This window comes from Canis lupus, chromosome 4 (genome assembly GCF_048164855.1).
Source record: "Canis lupus baileyi chromosome 4, mCanLup2.hap1, whole genome shotgun sequence".
In the NCBI taxonomy this organism is placed as follows: Eukaryota; Metazoa; Chordata; class Mammalia; order Carnivora; family Canidae; genus Canis; species Canis lupus.
The window spans coordinates 18,863,195-18,889,466 of NC_132841.1; the positions used below are offsets into that span (position 1 = coordinate 18,863,195).

At 36.1% G+C, this 26,272-nt stretch overlaps 1 protein-coding gene across 9 annotated transcripts in view; it reads right to left on the bottom strand.

Moving 5' to 3' along the window:
* CTNNA3 (catenin alpha 3) overlaps positions 1-26,272 on the bottom strand; it is a 1,664,912-nt gene that overhangs the window by 785,003 nt on the left and 853,637 nt on the right. For all 9 annotated transcript variants that reach the window (XM_072823257.1, XM_072823258.1, XM_072823262.1 and 6 more), the window contains 2 exons: positions 9,983-10,063; positions 451-603 (listed from right to left, as the gene is read on the bottom strand). In XM_072823257.1, coding sequence (XP_072679358.1) covers positions 451-603; positions 9,983-10,063 — 234 coding nt within the window. The remainder of the gene's footprint in view (positions 1-450; positions 604-9,982; positions 10,064-26,272) is intronic.

A 26,272-nucleotide genomic window follows, 5' to 3' on the forward strand; every position in this document is an offset into this window, starting at 1 on the left:
CATCTCCTCTGGTCTCTACTGGGAGATGAATCAACCCACTACCCCCACTTCTTTATTCTGGATATTTCTACTCCTGTATATCTGAAATTCTTTTTCTATAGTCATATCACATAGTTGAATATGATTTGACATGCTGAAGGGGTAATAAAGCCATGAAAAGATGGTAGAGAAATAATAATATGGCATGAAGTAGAGTATTTGATACTTTCACGTTAGAACAGGAAGAAAATATTTGTAGAGATAAAACAAAATATCTGCATTTAACCAGTTCATGTGTGTGTGTGTGTGTGTAGCCTTAAAAAAAAAAAACTACATAAAAAACAATACTGAACTTTGCTTCATTTGTTATAAGTTGTCAAAAGTTTTTATCTGAGTACAATTTAACTGTAAATGGGGAATGAGAGCTTCATTCTCCTGGATTTAGAGTAGTTACAGTTCTAACATGCTTACCTCTATAAGCCTGCTGGTATGTTCACGAAATATTGAAGCATATTCTTTTATTTCCTTTTCCCGGCCGTTCTTGGCAGCTTCAATGAGAACCAAAAGTGGGACTGTCGTATCCAAAAAGGAGTCTGACACATGATCTATAATAGCCTTACGGAGCTGAGGAGAAATAGAAAATTCACTTTTTTTTCAGGAAATGGTTCATGTTATTTCCTATTTTTCCAATCTCCGTAGTTACAAAATTCATCTTATATATTTTTACACAATCTCTAAACTAATAATATTTAAGACTGTAAGAACATCACTTACAAAGTTAAAAAGAAATATCCAAGGGAAAAAACATTGATCTATTTAATAGCTCTCTTGTTATCAAAATGCACTATTTTTTTCTTAAATTCTACTTAGCCCAGAGGTCAGATTATAAGTGACAATACTCCATTTTCACTCAAAGAAATTGTACTATAGTGATGTTTATGCATGTGTACAAACAACATTGTACATCATGTATTTTCATAATTACAAAATTATGAAATGTTTTCTACTTTGTTGGAGGAACTGATGATAAATTTTGATTAGCTAAATTGTAGTCTTCATGGTAATTAAACCAAGTTAGATCACCGATTATGCCAGTTGATAACAGATTAATAGAGCAAGGAGAATAATAAATGAGTTTGATGTCCAATTTTCTTCATCTCCATTAATTGTTCTTGCCCTTACACCTTAAATTATTAAACAAGTATAACATTCTGCTACAATTAGTTCTTTTAAATTAGATTATGTATAAGCTCATAAATGACAATCAGGCAATTACTCTATTCAGCAGATATTTTCTGAAATTTAAAACTGCAGTGCAAAATTAGTGCATTGTGTTTATATAATATTGAGTCTTAAAAGGTCTTGAAGAATGTCTTCCAACAGTGTCAATGACTATGAATGGCTCCCCAGTTTTTTAGTCAACCTCCTTATTTAGTTTAATAACCTTTATACAGTAAAACAAAGAGATGAATAGCTATCAGACAAGAAATTTATAATTTTCCCCCTGTGAAAATTTTATTTTAGAGTATTTTTTAAAACCAATAGACTGTTACCCTAGTTACCCAGAACTGTGAAGTTTTCTGGCCTCTAACAACTTCACAGAGGTTATGGGAGATCCCCAAGGGAAGAATATGCTTAGCATGAAGAATGGCAAATTACTAATAGCAACTAATTAATATTGTCTGAGCACTTACTAGGAGAGAGTGCAGAGTACTAAGGAGTTACAAGGCAAGGGGAAGACCTTGAGTGAATGAATAATATGTTTGATGTTCATAAAGAGTGGACCAGAGAAATCAGGCAACAAATCACAAGTTAGACTTGAACTGGGCACTACAAGTTATGTTAGTTTCAGATACATAAAAGTAGAAGGAATCTCAGAGGCGGAACAGTTTTCAATTAGATCCCTCCCCTTTATTCTTTTTTTCTTTCATTTGTAACCAGGATATATTGAAGGAGGGCTAAGAGGAGATCTGTACTAAAGATATGCAATTAATAGCCAACATACATATGGGAGGTAATTCAAGCCAAGGAGGCAGATAGGATCATGCATAGTGAGAAGATGTCCAAGAATAAAATCTTAGGAAATACTTCCATATATGGGAGTCATGCAGATGGGAGAGTAGGATCTAAAAAAAAAAAAAAACTGAGATGATGGCCAAAAACAAAGAGACCAAATGACCAACAACTAAGAGAAACTTTCAAATAAATCTATGTCACTGCTCTAGCCATATGAACTTATCTTACCAGATGCAATTATAGTACCCACATTATGGATTTGAATCTTCTTTTCTGTGTATTTGATTCCATTCAATTCAACAATTATTTATAAACATCATTTCCTTATCTTTCACAAGAGCAAGCCATTATGAAAATAGCAAGATGGAAATGCATGATCCTTTATAATCTAATAGAGAAATGAGAGTCGTTAAATGTTACAATAAGGGAAAAATCAGGGAACTGACAGCAAATGAATTTCAAAAAGATAATGAATTTGAGAGTCTAATTTTAAAGGTAGGTTCAATAGAAAGAAGACTTGCCTAATCACTCAGGGGTTATTGATTAACTTAGTGAGAGCAGTCTGAGTGGAAAAAATGGAAGCAGGAGTCCTATTGCAATGGTTTGAAGAATGAATGGAGATGAGTGGAGGTGGAGAGAGTGAGAAAAAAACTCATGTTTCTAGTAATTTGATTATTACATGAAGAAGCAAGACTAGGTATTAACTACATTGAGACACAGGTTTTAAAAAGTGATTGTTTCTCATATAAAAGACTGATGTATGTTCCCATCTACAACTATACTCAGAAAGTTCAACTGTTCTCTCGTGCTTTTTAAAAAATAATTTTGCTTTGTCATATACAAAAATCTAGGGAGATAGTAACTGTTGTTCCACATTGTGCCAATTTTTAAAAATATTTGAATAATTATTGCAATTTTACAGCACTGGATACATTTGCTACAGTATGTGCATTTCCCCTCTATGGTACTACCATTTGTCTTCCCTTTATTTTAATGGTATTTAATCCCTTGTTCTTTTTTTTTTCCCCAAGATTTTCAGCTATGATCTCGCTGCTATTCCTTCAATCTTTCATTCCATACAGAAGTGCTGAAACATGTTGCAAAGGTGAAGCTTGAGTTATAGCTGATTTATTATTATTAATAAATAAATAAATAAATAAATGAATAAATCCTTTGGCTAAATTAATTCTTTTACCTAGACCATGTTAGGAGCACATATTTTTACTTTATTCTAAGGCATGTTGCTAAGTACAAAACACAGTAAATGAGAAAAGGTGTGCCATGGAGGTGTGATATTATGTTCAGTAGGACAAGACAGAAGGACTGCAAAATGAGCTTACAAATAAGTTCTATGCCAATGTTTTCAAACTTCTGTTGGAAAATGGGCCGAAATTAGCTGACATAATATAATTCAAATATAATGAGCAGAATGAATCTTCTTTCCTATAGCTGTATATTCATTCAGTTTAACAAATGCATTTTGAGCCTTCTCTCTAAGGCCAAGGCACCATTCTAGGCAACCTGGGAATGTCAAGATGACAAAGACACTATAATATTAGGGAGTGAGAAGTGCAAAGAGAGTTTGATGAGTATCTTAAAAGAAGCACAGACAAATAAGAAACAATTAACTTGGATCATTACGGTTAAAAAGCCTTCTGCAAAGATGAGACATATGTATTCCATTTTAAAAGTTGAATTAGCTGTTAAGAGTAGGAGTTGGGAAGTGGAAAGCATAGCATTTTAGAATAAAGACTATCATAAGTGATAGAGAAAGAAGAAAGAAAGAGAGAAGAAAGAAAGAAAGAAAGAAAGAAAGAAAGAAAGAAAGAAAAGAAAGAAAGAAAAAAGGAAGAAAGAAAGAGATGCTCAAGACATCACAAGAATTTAGTGTGACTAGAACACAATGATAGTGTGAGGACTGGAACAGGATTTCTTAGGAATAATGGAGGTAATGGAAAGCATTTCAGGTAAAAAGAAAACAGTAAGACAAAAAGATTAAAAGGTGATGTCTCAACCACTGGACCTGTCTCTGATTTCAGCTGTTGCTTTAAGGGAACAGTTCCTTGTCCTTTCAAGACATTCCACTTAGAATGCATTCCCTGCTTCTCTTTGTTATTCTTCCTCAGGCTGTGCTCCAAGTATCTATGAGAGTCTCAGCCCAAGCACAGACAGCTTGGACGTTGTGAAGAGGAAATACCACTGGAAACAACCATCAAACAGTGGAGATGGGAGTGACTGGATAAAATTCTTGGTCTCTACCCATCAGTTAGACAATTCTGGGAGGCATTTTTTCCCTTCTTGGGGGTCTTTAAGGTCCTGCTGTCTACAGTAACAACCCTGAATAGTATATTCCTTCCTCCTTCCCTGCCTGTTATCTTACACTTCATATTGTCTCACACATGTTTCTCAGAAGTGCCTCCTAAATAAACTACCTGCTCTAAGGCTCTGGTCTCAGGATCTGCTTCCATGGTAATCCAATATATAACAGACACATTTGTCTCGTGATAATGTTTTTGATCATGTACCAAGTAGCAGACTCTGATTTCTTAACATAAACTACCCCTTGATGATCACACGTTGCCACTTCTGCTTTGCACACTACTGAATCTGATTCTCTCATCCCCTGTGTTGTGCTAACTGTTAGAGAGAAATTACTATGAGAGAGGACTAGAAATGCAAATAGGGACAAGATATGGAATGCCTCAAACACTATGCTAAGTAATTTTCTTCATATGTTCTGGCATATTCTGACATATGGGATGTTTTTCATTTAAATTGTATACTCCTCTGTATCTGTGGATAATATGTAAGAAGCCTCTATCTTATTTATTTCCATATTATTTTTCCCACCCAATGGAGCAACTCATTCCTTTCACCTAAGTGATATACAAAAAACCTTAAAGAAGAATCCAACATGCCAATGTAAAAATAGGACAATCTTAGAAGCTGCAGCACTAAAATGTGAAGTTAGTGGGAGGCCAATAGGAGTTAGAGGTATGTATTTTCAATAAATACCTGTTTGTGGCCAGGCATGAAAGATGTCAGGCACAAAATCAAACTACAGGGCTTTCCATCTTTTCTCACCACAGTTTAATAAAAGGCTTTGAGACATCAATTTTTCTATTTCCCACTGATGTAAGTGGTTTGGGATCTCAAATAAAATAATATATTTCTCTACAATTGAAACCCAAAAGTGAAAGCTGTGTATGAAAACTATAAGATAGCACTGCCCCCACTACCACTAAATAAAGGAATAAGAAAGAATGAAATTGTAAGGGGAAGAGGAATGGAAAGAAAATAAACTGTCTTAGAAAAGAATTGTCCTCGGGAGCTAGAACAAATTAGATATGTGTATATTAATGCCATTTTAATTTTAAGTCAAATAGCAAAATGTGACTGTCAAAACTCAATTGACTAATAGGAACTAAATCGCCTAATAATTAAGTCAATGTATACCCACTGTATCAACTTAATGATACTTGTATCTTATGGATTGTTAATATTATTTGATTATGAGGATGAAGACGAGGAGGTATAAAGACATACATATTTTTTTCTAAGGGTGGCACTGATATTACTAAAATGGGGAAGAGATGCAGAGAGCAATTCAACAACTCAGCAACTAACAAGATTTTGTGTTGTTTGTTTTGTTTTATCAGAATCCTATTTAATTTGACATACCTCAAATCTTTACTTTGGTATATATGAAATAGGCAATTTTTTCTTAATATACACAAATGAAAATTTTAACCTGCCTTTAGTGATATCAAATGTATGTTTCACTCTGCATAATACATTAGAAATGTAATAAATTCAATGGCCTTCATTTTTTAAACAGAGAAATGAGGTTTATTTTTTTTGAGGTTTAAAAATCTTCTTCCCATATTGAGAATTGTAATAGTCATTCAGTTCTCAAATAAGTGATGGGGAAGGAGATTGAAGGAAGAAACAATTTTAATGAAAAAAACTTGTAAAATAAGTAGTAAAGAAAAAAATATTTAGGATGGTAAAATCAGTTTATTAGGCACTGGGAGTTTTGAGGATAAATATTTCTGACCCCCATATGGTGGTTACAAATTTAGGCTGGGTTGGATGAACTCAGGTTCAAACCTCAGATCTAGCAGTTAACTAATTGGTATTCAGTAAATTGACTCACCTGAGATTTTTTTTTTTTTTTAAGATTTTACTTATTTATTCATGACAGACACAGAAAGAGGCAGAGACATAGGCAGAGGGAGAAGCAGGTCCCCTGTAGGGAACCCAGTGCAAGACTTGATCCCAGGACCCCAGGATCATGACTTGAGCCAAAGGCAAATGCTCAACCACTGAGCCACCCAGGTGTCCCTCACCTGAGAAATTGATATAAAAATACTATGGAATTATTTCCTGTTTCAGAAATAAAAGCCAATAATGTAAAGACTAATGTAAGGAGTTTGTAGAGAGCTTTGGAAAGCACTACTAAGTGAGAGATGTTGTTATAACTATCATTTTAAGGATTTAAAATCCAGTGGGAGGGAAAAAAATCCATTAAAAAAGAAAAATACAAGCAGGATATGATCACTACTATAAAAGAACTACACATGCTATAAGTGCTCCAGAAAGAAAAATAATAATAATTCCAGCTGATGAAAATGGTAAAGGTTTTATGGGAGAAGTAGCATTTACATTAGTCTTGAAGGTCCTAAGGTTGATTAGGGGTGAGATGGGGGGAGCAAGAGGAGTGGGAAAAGCACTAAGTGAAACAAACCATATACACAAAAACACATGTGTTTTGGGGAATTGAAAGTGATAGAAAATTTGGTGAATAGAAAGTAGTCTCTTTAGTCAGAGAACAGGTTAATGTGTGGTGTGGTGAAGAGGAAGAACTGAGAGAGTGAAAGAGAAAGAGCATTATGAATATTGTCAATTGAAGTCATAGCCAAATCATAGAGAACCTGAGAACACCATGCCAAAGACTTCTGTCTTCATTCTCTGTGATGACAGGCAAAAAAGTTACAAAGCAATATGGTTCATAGAAATAAACACTAAGTCACCATCCAGGTCATTTAATCTTATTGCCCCCAAATGAAATTTATAATTTGCTCCTCCCCCCACCAATAGATCTGCCTAAGCAATCCATCTCATGGAAATATCTCATAGAAATCCAATGGTTCTCTGAACCAAAGCCAAAATGTTTCTGTGTGGCTGATGGACAAGCCAGCCCTGAGTAAGCAAGGAGGTTAGATGAAAGAGCAAGAAGATGTTTTCTGATTATTGTTTACTAAAAACAAACATGCAAACAAAAACAGATCCACAATGATTTATGAACATTAAATATTCCAAAGAAAAACATTTTAAGGGTAGGGACTTTCTTCTTCCTGTGTAAAAGAATATATATAAGATGCTTAAAACAAACTGCTTGATAAACTTTGCAAGAATAAGAAGAGGTGGAGATGACTCATGTTGCTGTTAAACTAGTTTTTATTATTGCAAAAGTATAAACATCAGGATGGAAAATGAAGTCCAAGGGAGGGGAAGTAAGGATACTGGAAACACACCATAGCAACTACCTCATTGACATTAGAGACCCCAGATGTCTCCAGAGACAAAATTCTAACAATCCCACTCATTCTGTACACACATATCACTTCTTGAGGGTCTATTGCTCCTCTTGACTTAGGGCAGGATTCATGACTATTTTTATCTATAGAATGAGAAAGAAATAGCATTCTGGTAACTTTGGAGCTTAAGCATTAAGAAGGTCTGGCAGCGTGACGCCTGGGTGGCTCAGTGGTTGAGCATCTGCCTTTGGCTCAGGGTGTGATCCAGGGTCCTGGGATCAGTCCCACGTCAGGCTCCCCACAAGAATCCTGCTTTTCCCTCTGCGTATGTTTCTGCCTCTCTTTGTGTGTCTCTCATGAATAAATAAATATAATTTTTTTTAAAAGGAGGTTTGGCAGCTTCCATCTCTCCTTTCTTGGAGCCCTGAACTATAATGCAAGAAATCCAGGTTACCCCACTGGAGAGAGAATTCACATGAAAGGGTCCTAAGGAAATTAGACACCACATGAAAAGAGGGAAGAAGAGGCACTTGAGGCCTCAAATACCCAGGCTTGCACCCAGACACAGTCACTATTTCACTGTTACTCCATGGGAGACCACAAGTGAAAAGTACAAAAATGGCCCTGCTGACTCCCAGTCAACCCATGGAATCATGAAACATAATAAAATGGTTGCTATTGTTTGTAGTGGTTTGTTAAGCAGTGATACTTAAAACAATGAATATGTTCAACTACAAGACCATAGGGAAGGTTCATACTTCTGGAACACAGCAGTTTTTTATAGTTGGAAACATCTCTTTACTATAAAGAAAAGTATTAGTAATCCCCCATGCTCTTTCTATATCTCACTGATGTTAGTGAGGTGGAAACACAAGTAGAATTGCCAGATAAAATACAAGAAGCCTGGTCAAATTTAAATTTCATATAAACACACTATTTTTTTAAATATAATTATGCCCCACACAATATTTGGGACATAATTAAACATGTTTGTTTTTAATCTGAAATTCAAATTTAACTGGGTATCTTGTGCTTTTATTTGCTAAATCTAGTAATCCTACATATAAAGGATTGCTTTATCTTGACTTTTTTTTTATAGTAATGATTCAAAAAGCTTTGGGGGTATAAATGTAGATTAACATTTTGTTGAGGGCAGTAGAGAGGGATGAGACAGGAATGAAAGATGTAAGTGTTGATAGCTCATAAAGCAACTTAGCTAAATCCCAAGAGGAGCCGATGGAGTAGAAATCCTTAACAAGATCGAGAATAGAAGTCTTTCAATGAAGAGGGAGAATGGCCCTGTGGGGTAAGTTTGAGTGTAGGTTATGACCTTGTATGGGTTTGATGCTGCTTCCTCCTTAGGCTGGTTACCTCACCACACAGGCCTGCTTTCTCATCTGCATTATAACACAAGTTGAGCTATGTTCTTTCCAACTCTCACATCCCATGATTCTAAGTGCTGACAATAGAAATAGAATTCACGTTAAGGCCATAAAGTTGAGAAATTGGAATTTCCCCAGTCCTCAAAATTGTGTTTTTTTGTTTTTTGGGTTTTTTTTTTTACAGCTAATATTAACTGACTGAGGGATCCCTATTTATTCCATTTCCAAATCTACTTCTGAATTAAAAGATTGCTCAGGCTATTTTACTAAATCTCCCATTAAACTACAATAATATATTGTATTAAAAGCTTATGGTTGAAAATCTTTTGCCTTTCTTTTATGAGTTAATGGTGACCAAGTTCAAGTTGTGTAAGAAAAAGAACTTTGGTTATTATATAGTTGGAAAATAATGGAAAGCAAAGGTTTCTGAAAATAGCTAGGTCTTCATAGTTCTGGGGAAAAAAAATAACTTGTGGCATAATACTGGACTTCTAAATTATTTAATGAAATCCTTCCTAATCCTGTGTTCCTGGTGACCTAAGATCACAAAGTAGTCTGAGCTTTAACAGCAACTAATTTTTGAATCATTTGAAAAGAACTGAAAGGGCAAATTGGTACATCTCTGATTACCTGTTTGCCTTAAGCATATGGACGATAAGCTAAGTTTCTTATTTTTAAGATTTTATTTATTTATTCATGAAAGACACACAGAGAGAGGCAGAGACACAGGCAGAAGGAGAAGCCGGCTCCCTAAGGGGAGCCTGATGTGGGACTTTATCCCAGGACCCTGGGATCACGCCCTGAGCCGAAGGCAGATGCTCAACCACCAAGCCACCCAGGTGTCCAGGTCTGCCTGATATTAAGTCACACTCTCTTTCTTCTACTTTACATTTGCCACAAACGTATGATGCATGTAATGTAAATATGGAAGGTATATACTTACTGTTGTTCTTTTGTGTTCTAAATTAGTTGAAAAAGGACAAAAACAAGAAGTAAATATTCTAGCAGTGGAAAAAAATTTATTTTGTATGGTGCTTCTGTCTCCACGCCTCTGTATTCCCTCACCTGTCTGCGTAGGTCTCTTGTCTTCTTGCACATGTTGTCTATTGCAATATTCAGGGTATTACTCCTTTCCTTTTTTCCAGCCTGCAAAGGAAAAAAAAATGGCATAAGCAATGGTATCAGATTACTCTTTATCACTTAGCAATTTGCTTTCTAAATTTCCTGAAAATAACAGCTTGAAAATTCAAGAATAGGTTTCAAAACTGCTATGATATTGTATATGATTCATGAGCACTTCACTTAAGACTAAGTAGAATGGTGATTAAAGCTCACATTATTTTCTTCTTTAAGCTTCTGCAATATTTCTGATACAGGGCTGGGTTGCATTCAGTGTGGCAGTCGGCAGAGCATTCTCTCCAAGAAACTCTGATATTCATTCTTAACAAGTGGACTCTATAACCTCTAAGCACGCAATTAGCTTAAAAGCATTAGATACCCAATTTGTCAACTTCTGTGGGAGTTTCTGAAGTCATTTTCATGGTGTATTTTGTAAGTTATGCAGAGCCATATTGGAGTTTTGCTAAACACTAAATAAAATATGCAGTGCAAATTCATACAATTTGCAAAAGTTGACCACAATTTTAGCTGACAATATTCCAAGAACAAATTGTTTCAAGTAGGAACTGGACGCTGTTTTTGGCTCTTTAAGATAATTTGTGCAACACCTTTTCATTCTTTAAGCATAACAGTTCTCTGTTATACCCTTAACCTAAATCTTTAGGCTATTAAGCACACAGAGAGTCACCTTGGATGGTGTTTTCTACATATTACTTTTGTGGGAGACAACTGAATTGAATCTAATCATACTTTTTTCAGTGCTATCTTGTATAAAAAAGATTGAAAAAATCATTATGCGATTCACCTCTAAGAAAATTGCTACCATTTAAATTAATAAACTGAAAAGGGCTCCTGAGAGGAGACCTTGAAAATCAGGAAGGTAAGTGTAAGCAGCTAATAACTAGTAAGTTTACAACACAGACTCCATGAAGAAGGAAATTGAGGCAGTATCGACCATTATGCAGCATGTCATACACTATGCCCAATGACTACATTCACACATAAATCCCTACCTTCAAGTGGGAAGACTTCTTTACAAGAAGTATAAGACCATTTATACCCTATCTCAACCTGTTTAGTCCTGTCTTCTGTCACATTTTCTCAAGTACTATCCTTCCCAGTAACAATATTCCTCTACATGTCTATCTCTTCTCCCAAGTTCTTATATATAATGTACTCTTGACTTCAGTGAGTGTCTACAAAATTACCTCCTTCTAAAATCCTGTCCCTCAATGTTTTCCACAGAGTTCCCCTCACCAACTCTCCTCGAGTAAACTCTCACCTGTCCTTGTTCCAATAGTATTTTGAAAATTTCCCAATACACTCATAACTCCTACAATACTCTTAGAATCTTGATATTGACAAGCATAGCTTTTTTTTTCTATTCCTGAAGTAACTTGCAGAGGACTTATTGAATGGTATCAACTAGTTTATAAGTGAAAAACTTGATTTAAAACACAACAAGGGTGCCTGGGTGGCCCAGTCTGTTAAGCAGCTGCTTAGTTCATGATCCTGGGGTCCTGAGATCCACCCTCTGTTTCTCCCTCTCCCTCTGCCCCTCCCCCCTGCTGCTGTCCTCTGTCTCTTTTTCTCTCAAATAAATAATTGGAATCTTAAACACACACACACACATACACACACACACACACACACACACACACACACAACTTAGTTTTATTAGGGGCCTAGCAAATGCCAGGAAGGTGTCATACTTGATTCTTGAGGAGATTTTAGCATTTACCTATCAAGGCACAGCTAAAATCCTCGATTAGCTGAGGTCGCTGATACCCACCTAACCTCAGTTACAGGGAGGTTTTCTCAGCAACAATGTTACTGATATTTAAGATGGAAAAAAATCACCATCATTTGAGACCACTTTATACACTGTGGCATCCATGGGTCCCCGCCTACTAAATTCCAATAATATTGGCTGCACACATTTCTAGATGCCTCCTAGGGGAAAACAAGAGAGGACTACTAAGTCCTTTACCACTTTTTCTTTTTGAAGATGAGTTGTGCGATGTGTACATGATGGAGACTGAATCTAATGAAATAAGTGGAGAGAAGAAGGAGGAAGAAATAGAGACAAATAAAATTCTAGATGTCAGAGCAATAAAAGCAATGGTGGCAATTACCCAGATGAAAGTGGTGGCTGCCTTCACAGCTCCTACCCAGCATTATCTCTGGTAGCAGTGGAGAATTATGAAAAGTTCATGCAGAGCCATGGAAGGCAATGTCATAAACAGATACACAATGGGCTAGAAGACAGTTTCTAATTTTACCTCCAGATCCTAGCCTGTATTCTCCAGTTTCATGCAGTGTAGCTCTTGGTTGTCGCTTTCAACTTCATGAAAGCAGAGCTAGTAAAAGGGGTCAGGAGTGAAACAGACTGAAGAGCTACCTCCCCCTCACTGCCCCTCACACAGGACATCAGAAATAATACAGGGGATTCCTGTTGCGTTGACCATAAAAACTCTCTAGCTTCTGTGATGAGATTCATCAGAATAAGTAAAAGATGTCAACCTTCTCAGGGCAAGCAGCAGTGGCATACAAAACTTTAATAAAGGATGACAGGAGGTGACAACCTGATGGGATAAAATAAAGAGTATAAAGATGATTTCCTAATTTCGACCCAGAGCTTAATCTCTGTTTAAAATGTTTCATTGGGTCAAAGACATTTTGTTCTCTAGGTAATAACAAACAGTCCCTATCACTACAGGAAGAAAAAAGTTTCCCCTTCTTCTTTCCCTGTCTCCCCCCACCCCCACCTTTCTTCTCTTTCACCTCCAGGTTTTTATTGGGTCCTTGCTCTATTTATCCCGATTTATTGGATTCAGTCAAGCCATTTTATGCCTCTTTATTCCTTTTGCATGGCATAAAAATAAATAAAGCAAGGAGAAATAGCCCCATCCTGCTTAAAAGCCCTCATTCCTTCTGTTTTCAAAGCCTGAACAAATCATCAAGCAATGGGCTAGGACCGAAGGTGAATTGTGTATACTGAAGTGAGGGAAGGAAAGGGCAGGATATTAAAACAGAACCACAGATAACAGTCAGAGCCTGCCTACATTCTAGGTGCTTAGAGGAGAGGATGCTTCTTAAAGGAGCCTTGGCAGGAGCCACCATGAAGTTAGCCCAGCCCTGCAAAAGGAAAAGGTACCACTTACAGTGGAGTATCAGAGGGAAACGTGCTGAGAAAACACGGAGCAGATCAGCACTATGTAGGGAAAGCAATCACATTCCTCATCAGTAAATAAACTGTCAGGAGACACTTCACTGAAAAGAACAGTTCTGAACATAGATTCTATTCAATGAAATTTCAGTAAAAGTATTGCATATTGTAAATACTGTCCCAATGTGATTCAGGCTTATAATCTTAACTATGAGTCTTTCCATCAATTCTGTCTCACCATGGCTCCCATGTCACACCACAGTTAATTGTACTCTCTTTTGTGGTTCCCTTAAAGCTGCCCACACATTGGGAAAAAAAGTCTCTTTATAAATAAATTCTCCTTGAATTATCCTAATTTGAGTGTTCTATCTGTTTTCTGTTGGGACTCTGCTAGGGAAAACTTTTTATATTGTTTGTCCAACATAATGGCCACTGGTCACATGTGGCTCTTTAAATTTAAATTAATTAAAATTAAATACCATTAAAAATTCAAATCCTCAGTTCCTTAAAGCAAGCAATAGCTGCATGTGTCTAGTGGCTACTATATTGTATAGCACAGATACAGAAAATTTTCCTCATTGCAGAAAGATATATCAGACGGTACTGTTCTAAAACACATATTTGTTTACTCAAATATATAATGAGTTCCTATTTTCACGAAAGTCACATTTTATTTGAGAATAAAATAGTGAGCAAGAAACAAACAAAAAAGCCCAACCCTCAAGGTGTTTAGTAAAGAAATTTAAGGTCTAGGGGCGCCTGGGTGGCTCAGCAGGTTAAGTGACTGCCTTTGGGTCAGGTCATGATCTCAGGACGTGAGATCAAGCCCCTCGTCCTGCACTCTGCTCATCCGGGAAGTCTGCTTCTCCGCCTCCCTTTCCCTCTGCCCCACCCCTCCCCTCGTGATTTCTACCCCCCTAAAATAAATAAATTTTTAAAGAAAAGAAAGAAACTTAAGGTCTAATTTTGTTCCTTTTTTGTTCCAAATCCCTTCACCATATTCCCATTGTTGATGGAAACATTAACAAATTCTTGATCATGGTATTCAAGGCCCCATATGATCTACTCCCATATTTACTCATCAATCATTAATGAGATACCTTAATGAGCCCTTTATTTTCTATGCAATAAATCATAACTCAGGGACTTTTCCCATGTGAAAAGTCTCATTTTGCACTTTTCATCCCCCACTTCTCTCATTATGGACTTCTTTCAAGACTCCACTAAATCACTGAATTTTACATGAAGTTTTTTTTGAGCTTCTCAGATGAAATTAATAACTCACTTCCATGATACTTATTTATACTGTTTATACATTTTTAAAATTTTTATTTATTTATGATAGTCACAGAGAGAGAGAGAGAGGCAGAAACATAGGCAGAGGGAGAAGCAGGCTCCATGCACCGGGAGCCCGACGTGGGATTCGATCCGGGGTCTTCAGGATCGCGCCCTGGGCCAAAGGCAGGCGCCAAACCACTGCGCCACCCAGGGATCCCTGTTTATACTTTATAAAATAATACTGTGTTCAATAAATAATCCAATCATTTCAATACATCTTTTATTATCTATTAATAACTAGGCACCATACTAATGACGATGATACATTAGATCTAATGCCTGCCTTTGAGGAGTACACATCTCATGTTAGAAACAAACATAAACCCAGTATTAAATAAAGGCATCCAGGGTAATCTCTGCAGCACTCCACTAAGGATGAGGGAAAGATTCCTGAGGAGGTAACATTTGAACATTGAAAGATATGTAGGTGTCAGCCATGCAAAGATGAAAGAGAAGACCATTTTAACGGAACAGTTAGATGGAGCCAAGGCAAAAGTCTTTAAAGAGTAACTAGTATAAAATGTTTGAGAGAACACCAGATCCTAAAGGTTGTTGACACATTAAGAAATGAGGCTCATCTGGGATGCCTGGGTGGCTCAAGGGTTGAGCATCTGCCTTTTAACTCAGGTTGTAATTCCGGGATCGGAGATCGAGTCCTGCATCAGGCTCCTTGTGGGGAGTCTGCTTCTCCCTCTGTCTATGTCTCTGCCTCTCTCTGTGTCTCTCATAAATGAATGAATGAATAAATGAATAAATAAATGAATAAATAAATAAATAAAATCTTAAAAAAAAAGAAATGAGGCTGATCCTACAGACCACTGGGTACCATAGAGGTTAAGCCAGTGAGTGACACAGACAGACTGTTATTCAAATACATCAGCCTGGCTGGAGTCTGTACGATGTACTGAAGGATATTAAGAACAGAGACTAACAGAGGAGTTACTTGAAGCAATAGTGCACAGAAAGACGAAAAGTGTTAAAATTAATGTGTTGGCAGTCAAATGAAGAAAATCAATAGATCTAAGGACTCTGAGTAAAGTGGGGAGGCTGATGACTGGCAGAGGCTCAGGGTGGCCAAAGAAAAGAGGATAACATAGGCTCGTGTGCAGGTTTCCAGGAATGATGACTGGTGGAATGGTGTTCAATCATTTTGTTTATTATTTATTTATTTATTTATTTATTTATTTATTTATTTATTTTTAAAAGATTTTATTTTATTTACTCATTCATGAGAGACACAGAGAGAGGCAGAGACATGGGCAGAGGGAGAAGCAGGCTCCTCATGGGGAGCCCCATGCAGAATTCAATCCTAAGACCCCAGGGTCATGACCTGAGCTGAAGGCAGATGCTCAACCACTGAGCCATCCAAGAGCTTTTCAATTGATCACTTTAAAGGGAAACCAGCTTGATACAAGGATGATGATATCAGTTTTGGAATTGCTGAGGGGCTTGTGAAGAGCTCACTTCATTAGTATTTGCCCTATGGTTACCGGCTTACCTGCATGCATCTCTCTCAGCATACTGTATGATCCTTGAGAGAGAGAAACTTCTCACACACAATTTGTCCCTCATGGCATTTATTACAGGGCTTTGCACATAGCAGAAGCTCAAAAGCTATTTGTTGAATAAATAGAGAAAAGAAAGACTGGATAGAGGTAATCTTTGGCAAATTCCGTAACATCGCTGGGCCTTAGTTTCCATACCCGTCAAAGGAAGATTTGTCCCCATTGTTCCTTTATTCCTTTCTAACTTTAAAATTCTGTGATAGGGCCATATACTCTAAAAAAGAAGAATTATAGGATAACATATTACTTCTTTTGTCCAAGTTTTCGCATAAGCAACTGTTAAAAATGTGTTGGGAACATATGCATAATATAAATCTGTAATGGTACAAATAAAAGGAAACATTTGAACTACGAAGGTCATGATGTTGACCTCAAAAGAACTATGAAACTTCAAATCCCAAGGGATAAGGTTTAAAGCAAATGAAAATTTATCTAATTCATAATCAAATGAAAATGTTATCAGTGCAGAGAGAAAATCTGTATGGAATTTAAACAGCAAGAAAAATGTTTTTGTTGTTGTTTTGTTATTTATTTTTAATTTTTTAAATGTGTGCCATCATATTCAACCTTTTAAAATGACACATTTCTCTTTAAATAGGAAATTTTCATTTCATGGTAAAGATGAAATACGATGTCCTTAAATTAGTTCTTCTCTGCAGAAAATAACTTTAAAAATATTTCATACTTAACACTCAGCAGAAGCACAGATTCTAGTCTACATTTTTCAGGCATGAAAGACATACAAACAGACAAGCATAAAAAAAAAAATCTATTCTAGAATGCCACTATACTGAATGGCATGTCAGGAAAATATCCTGACAGGGTACACTAAAAAAAATATTTCTGAAACAAAGTCTGTGCTATAAAACTAACACTAAAACAAATAAAAATTAATGTTGAGACTTGAAATGAGGTTTTTAAAAATAACTTTATCAAGAAAATAGGTTAAAGACTGCAAGTGTCTTGAACTTCTATACTGTTAGGGAAGTAAGACTCTGCCCCAAGCAAATGCCTGCTGAGGTGGACCAGAGTCAGTGAGAGGAAACCCACATTGTCAAATATCTACCACAGCTAAGTACTTCACATTTATTGTTTTAAATGCCATACGCAATAACTGTTCACACATTTGCATACGAACACACTGAAGTTCAGTAAATTTAAATATCTTACCCCAGGAGGAAATGCAATAAGTGGTAGGATCAAATTGAGCTGAGTCTAATCTGAGGCTTTATGCACCATACTGTAATGACTTGAATGAGTTGTAACTTAAACCCAAATTAATATTTTATGCAAATTTTATAAGTGTATTTCTTAAAAATAATGAGCAGAATAATATAGAAGTTTGTGGAGACAGTTAAAATCGTGTTTGAATCTGTGCTCTATCATTTGACAGCTATGTATCCTTAGCCAAATTACTTAATTTCTCCAAGTCTTAATTTCCTTACCTATAAAAATGGAGATAATAGAGCAATTATATTATAGAGTTATTATAAGGAATTAAAGATGAAGGATAAAAAATAAAGATGAAGGATATGCAAGTTCTGGCAATAATAAGGTCTCAAGAAATGCTAGCAGTTATTATTATACTTATCGATATTGTCACCATTGTTACCAACACTTGAATTTTCCAAACTATACCAGCTGGCTGATTTCCCTACAGTTTTCCAAACGCTAAACCTTTATCCTGGAATGTTCTGATCTCTCTTTTTTTTAAAAAAAAGATTTTATTTATTTATAAATAGAGAGCACAAGCAGAGGGAGAAAGGCAGAGGGAGAAGCAGGCTCCCTGCTGTGTAGAGACCCCACCCACCCACCCCTACCCCTCAAGGCAGGGCTCAACCCCAGGACCCCAGAGATCATGACCCGAGCTGAAGGCAGATGCTTAACCCACTGAGCCACCCAGGTGGCCTGTTCTGATTTCTTCTTGTTCAGAATTCTTACTTCATGACTCAAGATTCAGTTTAAGCACCTCATCTTCTATATCATCTTTTCTTACTTTCCTCCATAAAAAATAAGACATTAAAAACCCTTTCATTTGTCTTTGCACAGTTTTCCTGCATATTTCAATGATAACCCTTGCAAAATGTTTTGTTACCTTTTATACTCTTCCTCATCTTTTAAACTGTCAAGTTTTCACTCTGTAATCTTAGTATCCACTACAATGTTGGGCACCCTTCTAATGGCTGTAGATAAATAAATGGAAAAGTAGTTAACTATACTTTGATTGATAATAAGTAATACTCAGTTTTATTAATAAAATTCGTATTTATATTTGAACAAAAGTAGTTAATCTTTGCCCTAATAGCTGTTATATATTCTATTCAATTGGTGTTTTTATTCGCAGATTATTGTCATTATTCCCTATAGGAAGGTATAATGTAATCTTGTTTATGAGGATGAAATCCAATCTGTGGATCAGAAAATGGGAGATCTGAAATCAACTCCCTGGGTCCTCAGTCTCTGCATTTGTAAATGGAGGCCATTGCACTAAATGATCTCCAGAGTCTCCCCACACCCCTGTCCCTACCCACCAACCCCCTACCCCAACTCTAAGAGTGTGTGGTGCTGGAGTTCTGTGTCCATGTAAAGTCTAGTACATATCTAGCCAAGTACTAAGAACATGACATTGCCTCTAGTTGAATGTGTCCTCGGATCAGAGATGCTTCTGCTACACTGCAGGAATTCAACTGACACACACCAACTACAAAAGGAATAGTCATGGGTTTGTACTACAATAAATTACTATTAAATTCAAATTGTTTTACTGGTGATGTTATTAACAAATCTTAAATCTCAAGGATGGATATAAACTATGGCCTTCCCTTTTAAAGATCTTGTCATGGAAAATCAGTCATACATATGAGCAAGTGATGATGCAAACATCCATTCCAGTGACCAATAAGTAACTTTGCAAGAGACTGAAGAGTTGGGAGAAACCTCAGACTTTATTTCCCACTGACTCTTTCACTGTTTCCACCTCAAGCTATTCTGTTTTGTGACAACATGCCTCACTCAATCCCTGTCTCCCATGTCCCCTCTCTTCCTGCGAGAGTTTCTTGCCCTCTATTCAAGCCCAGCAAACTCTGGAACTGACACTGTTCTTAATAGGGAGAAACTGAAAAGATAGAGTTTATTAATTTCAGTGACTCAGCATTAAACTAAACTCACTGTGACCCCTGTTCTAATGGGTTTCAGATCTTGCCAGCTCCTAGGTCAGTGACTGTTCCTATAAATCATGCAATGATTACTATTAAATGAAGGGAATATATTCAAAATTGAAGGTTTTACTTAGGTTCAGGGCAGGATTCAAAATATTGTGTATGTTAATGGTTTCTAAATACTCATCTCAGAACTCATGAGGTAAAAATGCAATAATACATTATTAGTTATTTAACCATATGAGCTGTCTTTTAATCTGAGAGTATTTCAAAATGGAAATAGCACATTTATTTAATTAATTTATTAATTACATTATTTACAATTAATTCTTTACATTAAGGTTTTTGTTATTTCTTTAATAAACTGATGGCTTTATTTCATGGTACAATTTTTTTTATTTTTATAACATCTTTGACATAACAGAGTAATAGAAAACCTGTCAGTTTCACAGGTTTTGTCTATGTGTCTGTGAATGTGTGCATTCTTTGTTGTTTCTGTTTGCATAAATCATAGCTTTGGGGACTAATGGTTTAAAACAAAGAAATAAGAAATCTTCCTAATCACAGTCAAAACTGATTAAATCAGTCAGTTGTGGTATTGGTTTATAAACAGATTAAAATAATATCTGTGCTTGGGCCACCTGGCTGGCTCAGTGGGTTAGGTGGCCTTTGGTTCAGGTCATGATTTTGGGGTCCTGGGATTGGCTCCCTGCTCAGCAGGAAGTCTGCTTTTCTCTCTCCCTCTGCACTCCCCCCCACTCATTCTCTCTCTCTCTCTCTCTCCAAATCTCCCTCTCTCTCAAATAAAAAAATAACAGACCTTTAAAAATAAATAATATCTGTGCTTTTGAAACTGAACTTATTTTCTCAGCTTACTCAGTACATTTTATATCAACAGCATTGCGTTTAAAATAACATTTGTTTTAAATTGCCATTAAAGTAATGTAATAGAACCAGTTGGATGGTCTTCAAATCTTAGTTCCAAGACTAATTAACAAAGTGACCACATGTCAATTATGTAAAGTAAGCTTCAGCTTCCTCATCTATAGGATGAAGATGGTAATGCCTGCTTTAGGGGTTAAGTGAATTACGTAAAATAAATGTACCTAAACTGTGCACGCTGGTCACTGCCTTGTAATTGAAATTTCATACATTTTCTTTATTATTAGAAATAAAAATATTTGTATGTAAGATTTTTGGGGGTATAGAGGAGAAATTATTTTATTTACTGCTAAATTTCCAGCAGTGCTTGTCCGTAATAGAGAGGCTCAGTATTTTTTGATTTGCATAATTTTTTTCAAAATGAACTGATAATGAATAAACATATGGAACATGATATAGATCTATTTAAGGAGGATTTACTATGGTCATCAGAAAAATTGTAGAGATCATGATACATAGTACTAAGTCCTTGGAAATCATAGTTTTCAGAATAGTCAATATAGACAAAATATAGACAGCTAGGCCCACATTACAACTTCTCTAATTTCAGTTGATGGTTAAGTTGTATATCATGTCTTTATTGACATTTAATTTTCCAAAATCCCTTTATTGAGTCATTGTCAGAAGTTGTCAGCATATTTCAGAAGAATATCTAGCTCATTCTAGAAATCTTTTTAATTTTGTGACACTTGACCCAGCAGCCAGCTTCAGGAGCCTGCCTACCAATAAAGATAATAGCAATGAATACTAAAATAAGGATATCCATGAGATAGTAGAATGTGTATTTTATGCTGTCAATTATACCTTGACTTCTTATGGCAAAGATCTTATTCTTATCAGATTAGAAGCCACTAGCAGAATCTAACAAGTAATGACATGGCATTATTATGCAAAGTCCAAATAAATTGTTTTCCATCTTTTAAATGGAACCACTATTCTCTAGCAATTTTTCTGTCTCTACAATGCTTTAGGAGGTAGAGTATTAGAACAATACTGATCTCATTAAAATTTTATCTTGTCATTTCTCCACTTTCTTAAGTACAATTCTTATTCTTTTTATTTCCTGAGTCAGGTTTTCATAGTTTAATTATACTCAGTATGTCAAACTTCAGCTAACAGTGAGCTTTATAAAGTTTATTATATACCATCTAACAAAGTTTTTCTGTAACCCATTCATACATAATATAGACCAGATAGATTTCCACCATTCAGATTATGATTTTCATTTTCACCATTAACTGCCTTGTAGACATACTTATTTTTAACACTATAAAATAAAAATACAACAGATTTATTCTTAATATTTAAAATAACGCTATCATTGCTATCTTCAATTAGCACTTCCAAGGTTCATAAAGTCACAGAGTCTCAGATTCTGTGGCATAGAGGAAAGTTAAATACAGATAGGTTGCTCTTTAACTAGAGGGATGGAACTGCAATGTGTTATGCTAAGTGAAAAAAATTATTCAGAGAAAGACAAATACCATGTTATTTCACTCATATTTGAAATTTAAGAAACAAAATAGATAAGCACAAGGGAAAGAAAAAAAGAGAGACACAAAACCATAAAACAGACTCTTAATTATAGAAAACAAACTAAGAGGAGCTGGAGGGGGGGCAGGTGGGAGATGGGCTAGGTTGGTGACGGGCGTTAAGGAGGACACTTGTGATGAGCACTAGGTGTTGTATATAACTAATGAACCACTGGATTCTGCTCCTGGAACTAACATAACACTATATGTTACTAACCATAATTTAAATAAAAACTTGAAACATTACAAAAAGAGATAGGTTGCACCTTAAAGAAACTTAGCATATGAAAAAATTTCCTTCAAAATACATTAGAAGGTAATAATTTTCTTCACAATTAAAATCTCTTTGCAAAAAATATAAATAGAACAAGTCTTCTTAGCCTATTGAAAATATTTTTTGTTATAAAACTTGATTTGTGCATACATCTTCAAGAGAAAAAATCTCATAAACAGGATTAACTTATATGCCGTCAAAATAAATATTGATCTATATGGTGTAACTTGAGAAGGACCAATGACTCCTACTTAAAAATATTATCTTCCTCCCCCTACCTCTACTTCCACACCTACCTAATATATGAAATTTTCCACCTCTCTTTTAATGTAAAATATTTAGCTTTAATTAAAGCACCAAGATGCACATAAGGGAATTTCACACTGATGTGTCAGACCAAGATAATGATTTTCCAAAGAAATAATTAAAAGCCAGTTATATGACTCTGAAACCTCAAATCTATAATGAAGATATAAAGGCCAAAATGTGTGGAGACAGGGGAAGATTTTATGGAAAGAATTTATACAAACAAAGCCAATCTAGGATCCCCATTCTCCTCCCTACATCTTTGTTAAGAGTATGGTAAAAGAGACTTCAGTGGGACCATTTAGAAAGTATGGTATGAGTCCCTGGCAGCTGAGATTCAGTGGGCAAGTATAAATTCTATCTTGAGAAATCTGCCTGATGAGAGGTGGCTGGCTAGTTGCTGATGAATAAATAGAAGAGGTGAATGAATTCCAGTGTCTGAACATTTTCTGTATTCCAGGTATAAGCCTTATGCAAGAGACAACTAGGCCAGGATAATCTTGGTTTTTGCCCAAGATCATTGCCTAGATTAGTAAATAAAAAGTTATAGAAACTGCTAGATTTTGAGGATAGGCTGTCAGCTGTGGGAGAAACTACCTGTCACATCAAGGGAATAGCAAGTAAAATTTGGACCTCCAAGGAACTCACAAAACCACCTGTGCCTGGTTTTTCCATTTGCCCCTCCAGATTTACTCATCACCCCTGTCACCATACCCTCTGCCCCTATATTCCAGATTTCATATGAATAAATATTCCCTTGTTCTCTGCTTTCCTATGGATTTGGACAATGAGTGGAATAAAAGGGTGAGAGGAAAGTAAGGTTAAGGTATTGATTTTCTTACTGCTATTCTGAGGAGTTGCTGTAAACTGAGTATGTTACTCTTTTGAAGATTACAGCTCTTGTCAGGCAACCTTCTTCTATATGAAGATGCCTCTCAGGGTCCAGGAACCACTCCCTCACTTGCTCCTTCAGCCCTGGATATGGGTGGGCTCCCTGCAGTTGCTATGTTCCATCCCTCATTGATTCCCCAAACCTTGTCCACACCTATGTAAATAAGGTTTTTGATACATCTTCCTCAAATTACCAGCTTGAGGGCAGCCCAGGTGGTTCAGCGGTTTAGTGCAGCCTTCAGCCCAGGGCGTGATCCTGGAGACCCGGGATCGAGTCCCATGTTGGGCTCCCTGCATGGAGCCTGCTTCTCCCTCTGCCTGTGTCTCTGCCTCTCTCTGTGTGTTTCTCATGAATGAATAAATAAAATCTTTAAAAAAAAATTACCACCTTGATATAGCATGTTTTCTCTTGCTGAGACCTTAACTGACATAGCAAGTCTAGAGGAAAAGTCAGCTTTCAACACCCAGAGAGCCAGCAATAATTTTCCTATTCCCCTTTCCTCTCCCCTTTCCCTTTGCTTCATGCCAGAAAAAGAGGACTAAAAGAAAAAGCCAATAGCTTCTCTTTCCCAGTTAGTTACTGATTTCCTCCTCCCTACAATAGGCCCAAACTGTTGGAAACTTGGGCCCAATTTAAATCAAGATACAAGTTTTGACAATTACATTTTAACTACTAATTAGAAGAAAGGAAACAACACAGAAGACCTAAGGTAAACTAGAACAAATTTGAAATTTCTTGATTTTTCATCTAGGATTAGAGGGAGAATTTACTATACTGTATAAAATTAAAGAGATAGTGGGACTACACCAAATTAAAAAGCTTTTGCACAGCAAAGGAAACTATCAACAAAACTAAAAGGCAATCAATCTACTAAATGGGTGAAAATATTTGCAAATGATATCAATCCAATAAGGGGTTACTATTCAAAATATATAAAGAACTTATACAACTCAAAACCAAATACCACAAATAATCAAATTTTAAAATGGGCAGAGGACCTGAATAGATATTTTTTTTTCCAAAGAAGATATATATGTGGCAAACAGACATATGAAAAGGTACACAACATCACTAATCATCAGGGAAGTACAAATCAAAACCCCAATAAGATATCACTTCACACCATTCCGAGTGGCTAGGACCAAAAAAGACAAGAAATAACAAATGTTGGAAAAGGTATGGAGAAAAAGAAACCCTCATGCATTGTTGGTGGGAATGTAAGTTGGCATGGCTACTGTGGAAAACAGTATGGAGGATCCTGAAAAAATTAAAAATAGTAATACCATATGATCCAATAATTCCATCATTGGATATTTACCTGATATTTACCCAAAGAAAATGAAAACACTAATTTGAAAAGACATATGCACATCTATGTTTTTTGAAGCATTTTTTATAATAGTCAAAATATAGATGCAATCCAAGGATCCATCCATAGATGAATGGATAAAGAAGATACAGTGTATGTGTGTGGTATACATATGCAGACAATGAAAATATTACTCATCCGTGAAAAAGGATGAGATTTTGGCATTTGTGACAACATGGATGGACCTAGAGGGTATTATGACAAGTGAAATAAGTCATGGAAACACAAATATTAAATAATTTTACACATATGTGGAATCTAAAAAAACCCAAAGCAATGAACAAACAAATAAAAAGCAGAAACAGACCCATACATATAGAAAACAAACTAATGGTTGTCAGAGGGGAACCATGTAGGGGGATGGGCAAAATGAGTGAAGGAGAGTGGGAGGTATAGATTTCCAGTTATGGAATGAGTGAGTCACATAGATTAAAGGTACAGCATTGGTAATATAGTCAGTGGTATTATAATAGCACTGGATGTTGACAGAAGGTTGACACACTTGTGGTGAGCATGGCATGATGCTTAGACTTGCCAAGTCACTATGAAGTATACTTGAAACCAATGTAACATTGCATACCAACTACATTTCAATTTTTAAAAAAGAAAGAAAATAAAGTAAAAAATATAATCACTTTACTTGCTTTTTGAACATCATAGGTATTTTAGTTTTAAACTCCAAATGCTGCCTTGGAGGCATCCACATATTAGATATGTTATTGGGAAAGAATAGTAGGAAGATGAGGGTTTGTTGATAAATACACAAAATATTGACCATTTTCAGAAAGCAAGCATCAGGATGGTGTTTAAGTCAGTCACAGGGAAAGGAAGGCATTAAAAGAGAAGAGACAGTGAGTCCAAATTTATAGGGATGTCCCAAAATCATCTAGCACCCTCAAAACAGAATGATGCAAATTTAAAGTTCACAATGCAGCTTCAAAGAAAATCATAATTCCAAATACATCTTTCTAAGTTTCTGTTCTTCATTCATTGATGTAGAGGATAAAAAAATCTCTACTTAGTGAGTCAGAGGGGAGGGTTGTAGTTTTAATTTTTCCACTTGCTTGACATGTAATCTTGGACAAATCACATAGCACCTGTTGGTCTCAGTTTCCTCTTCTGCAAAATGGGGAAGGAACATATCTCTTGTGGTCCCTTCCCAATCTGATATTCATCTACTAAATATTATTATTGGGGGTACTTACTGCCTTCTGGTTGTACTTCTCTACAAGAAAGAACATTTTTATTTCACTCCTTAAGGAGAAAATACTAGTGGAGGAGTATTTTGAGTTTGTTGGTACTTCAAAGTGGACTAAATTACCTGGTGAGTGAGGTTGGACAGAAGTTGGGGAGGATTCATTTGTAGCCCTCTCTCTTTTCCTTTCTGCCTCATTAGTCCCTCAATGGCAGAAGGTGAATTCTCAGGGAGATGCTGAACAATCTTGAATTTAGGGAAGGAGTAGGAAGCCCTTTTATGACAAGCCCAGTCTCCTTGTCTAGTTTTGTTCTAAACCCCTGGAAGGGAGGAGAGGCAAATGACAGGCCACAACAAAAGCACAAAGATAGTTAGGCGCTGGTGGCAACTGACATTCTCATTCTCAATACAATAAGCAAGATTTAAAATGAAATATCATTTGGCCTATGCACATGTCAGAGATGCATATGCTATCACATCCTTTCAAAAATGCAAG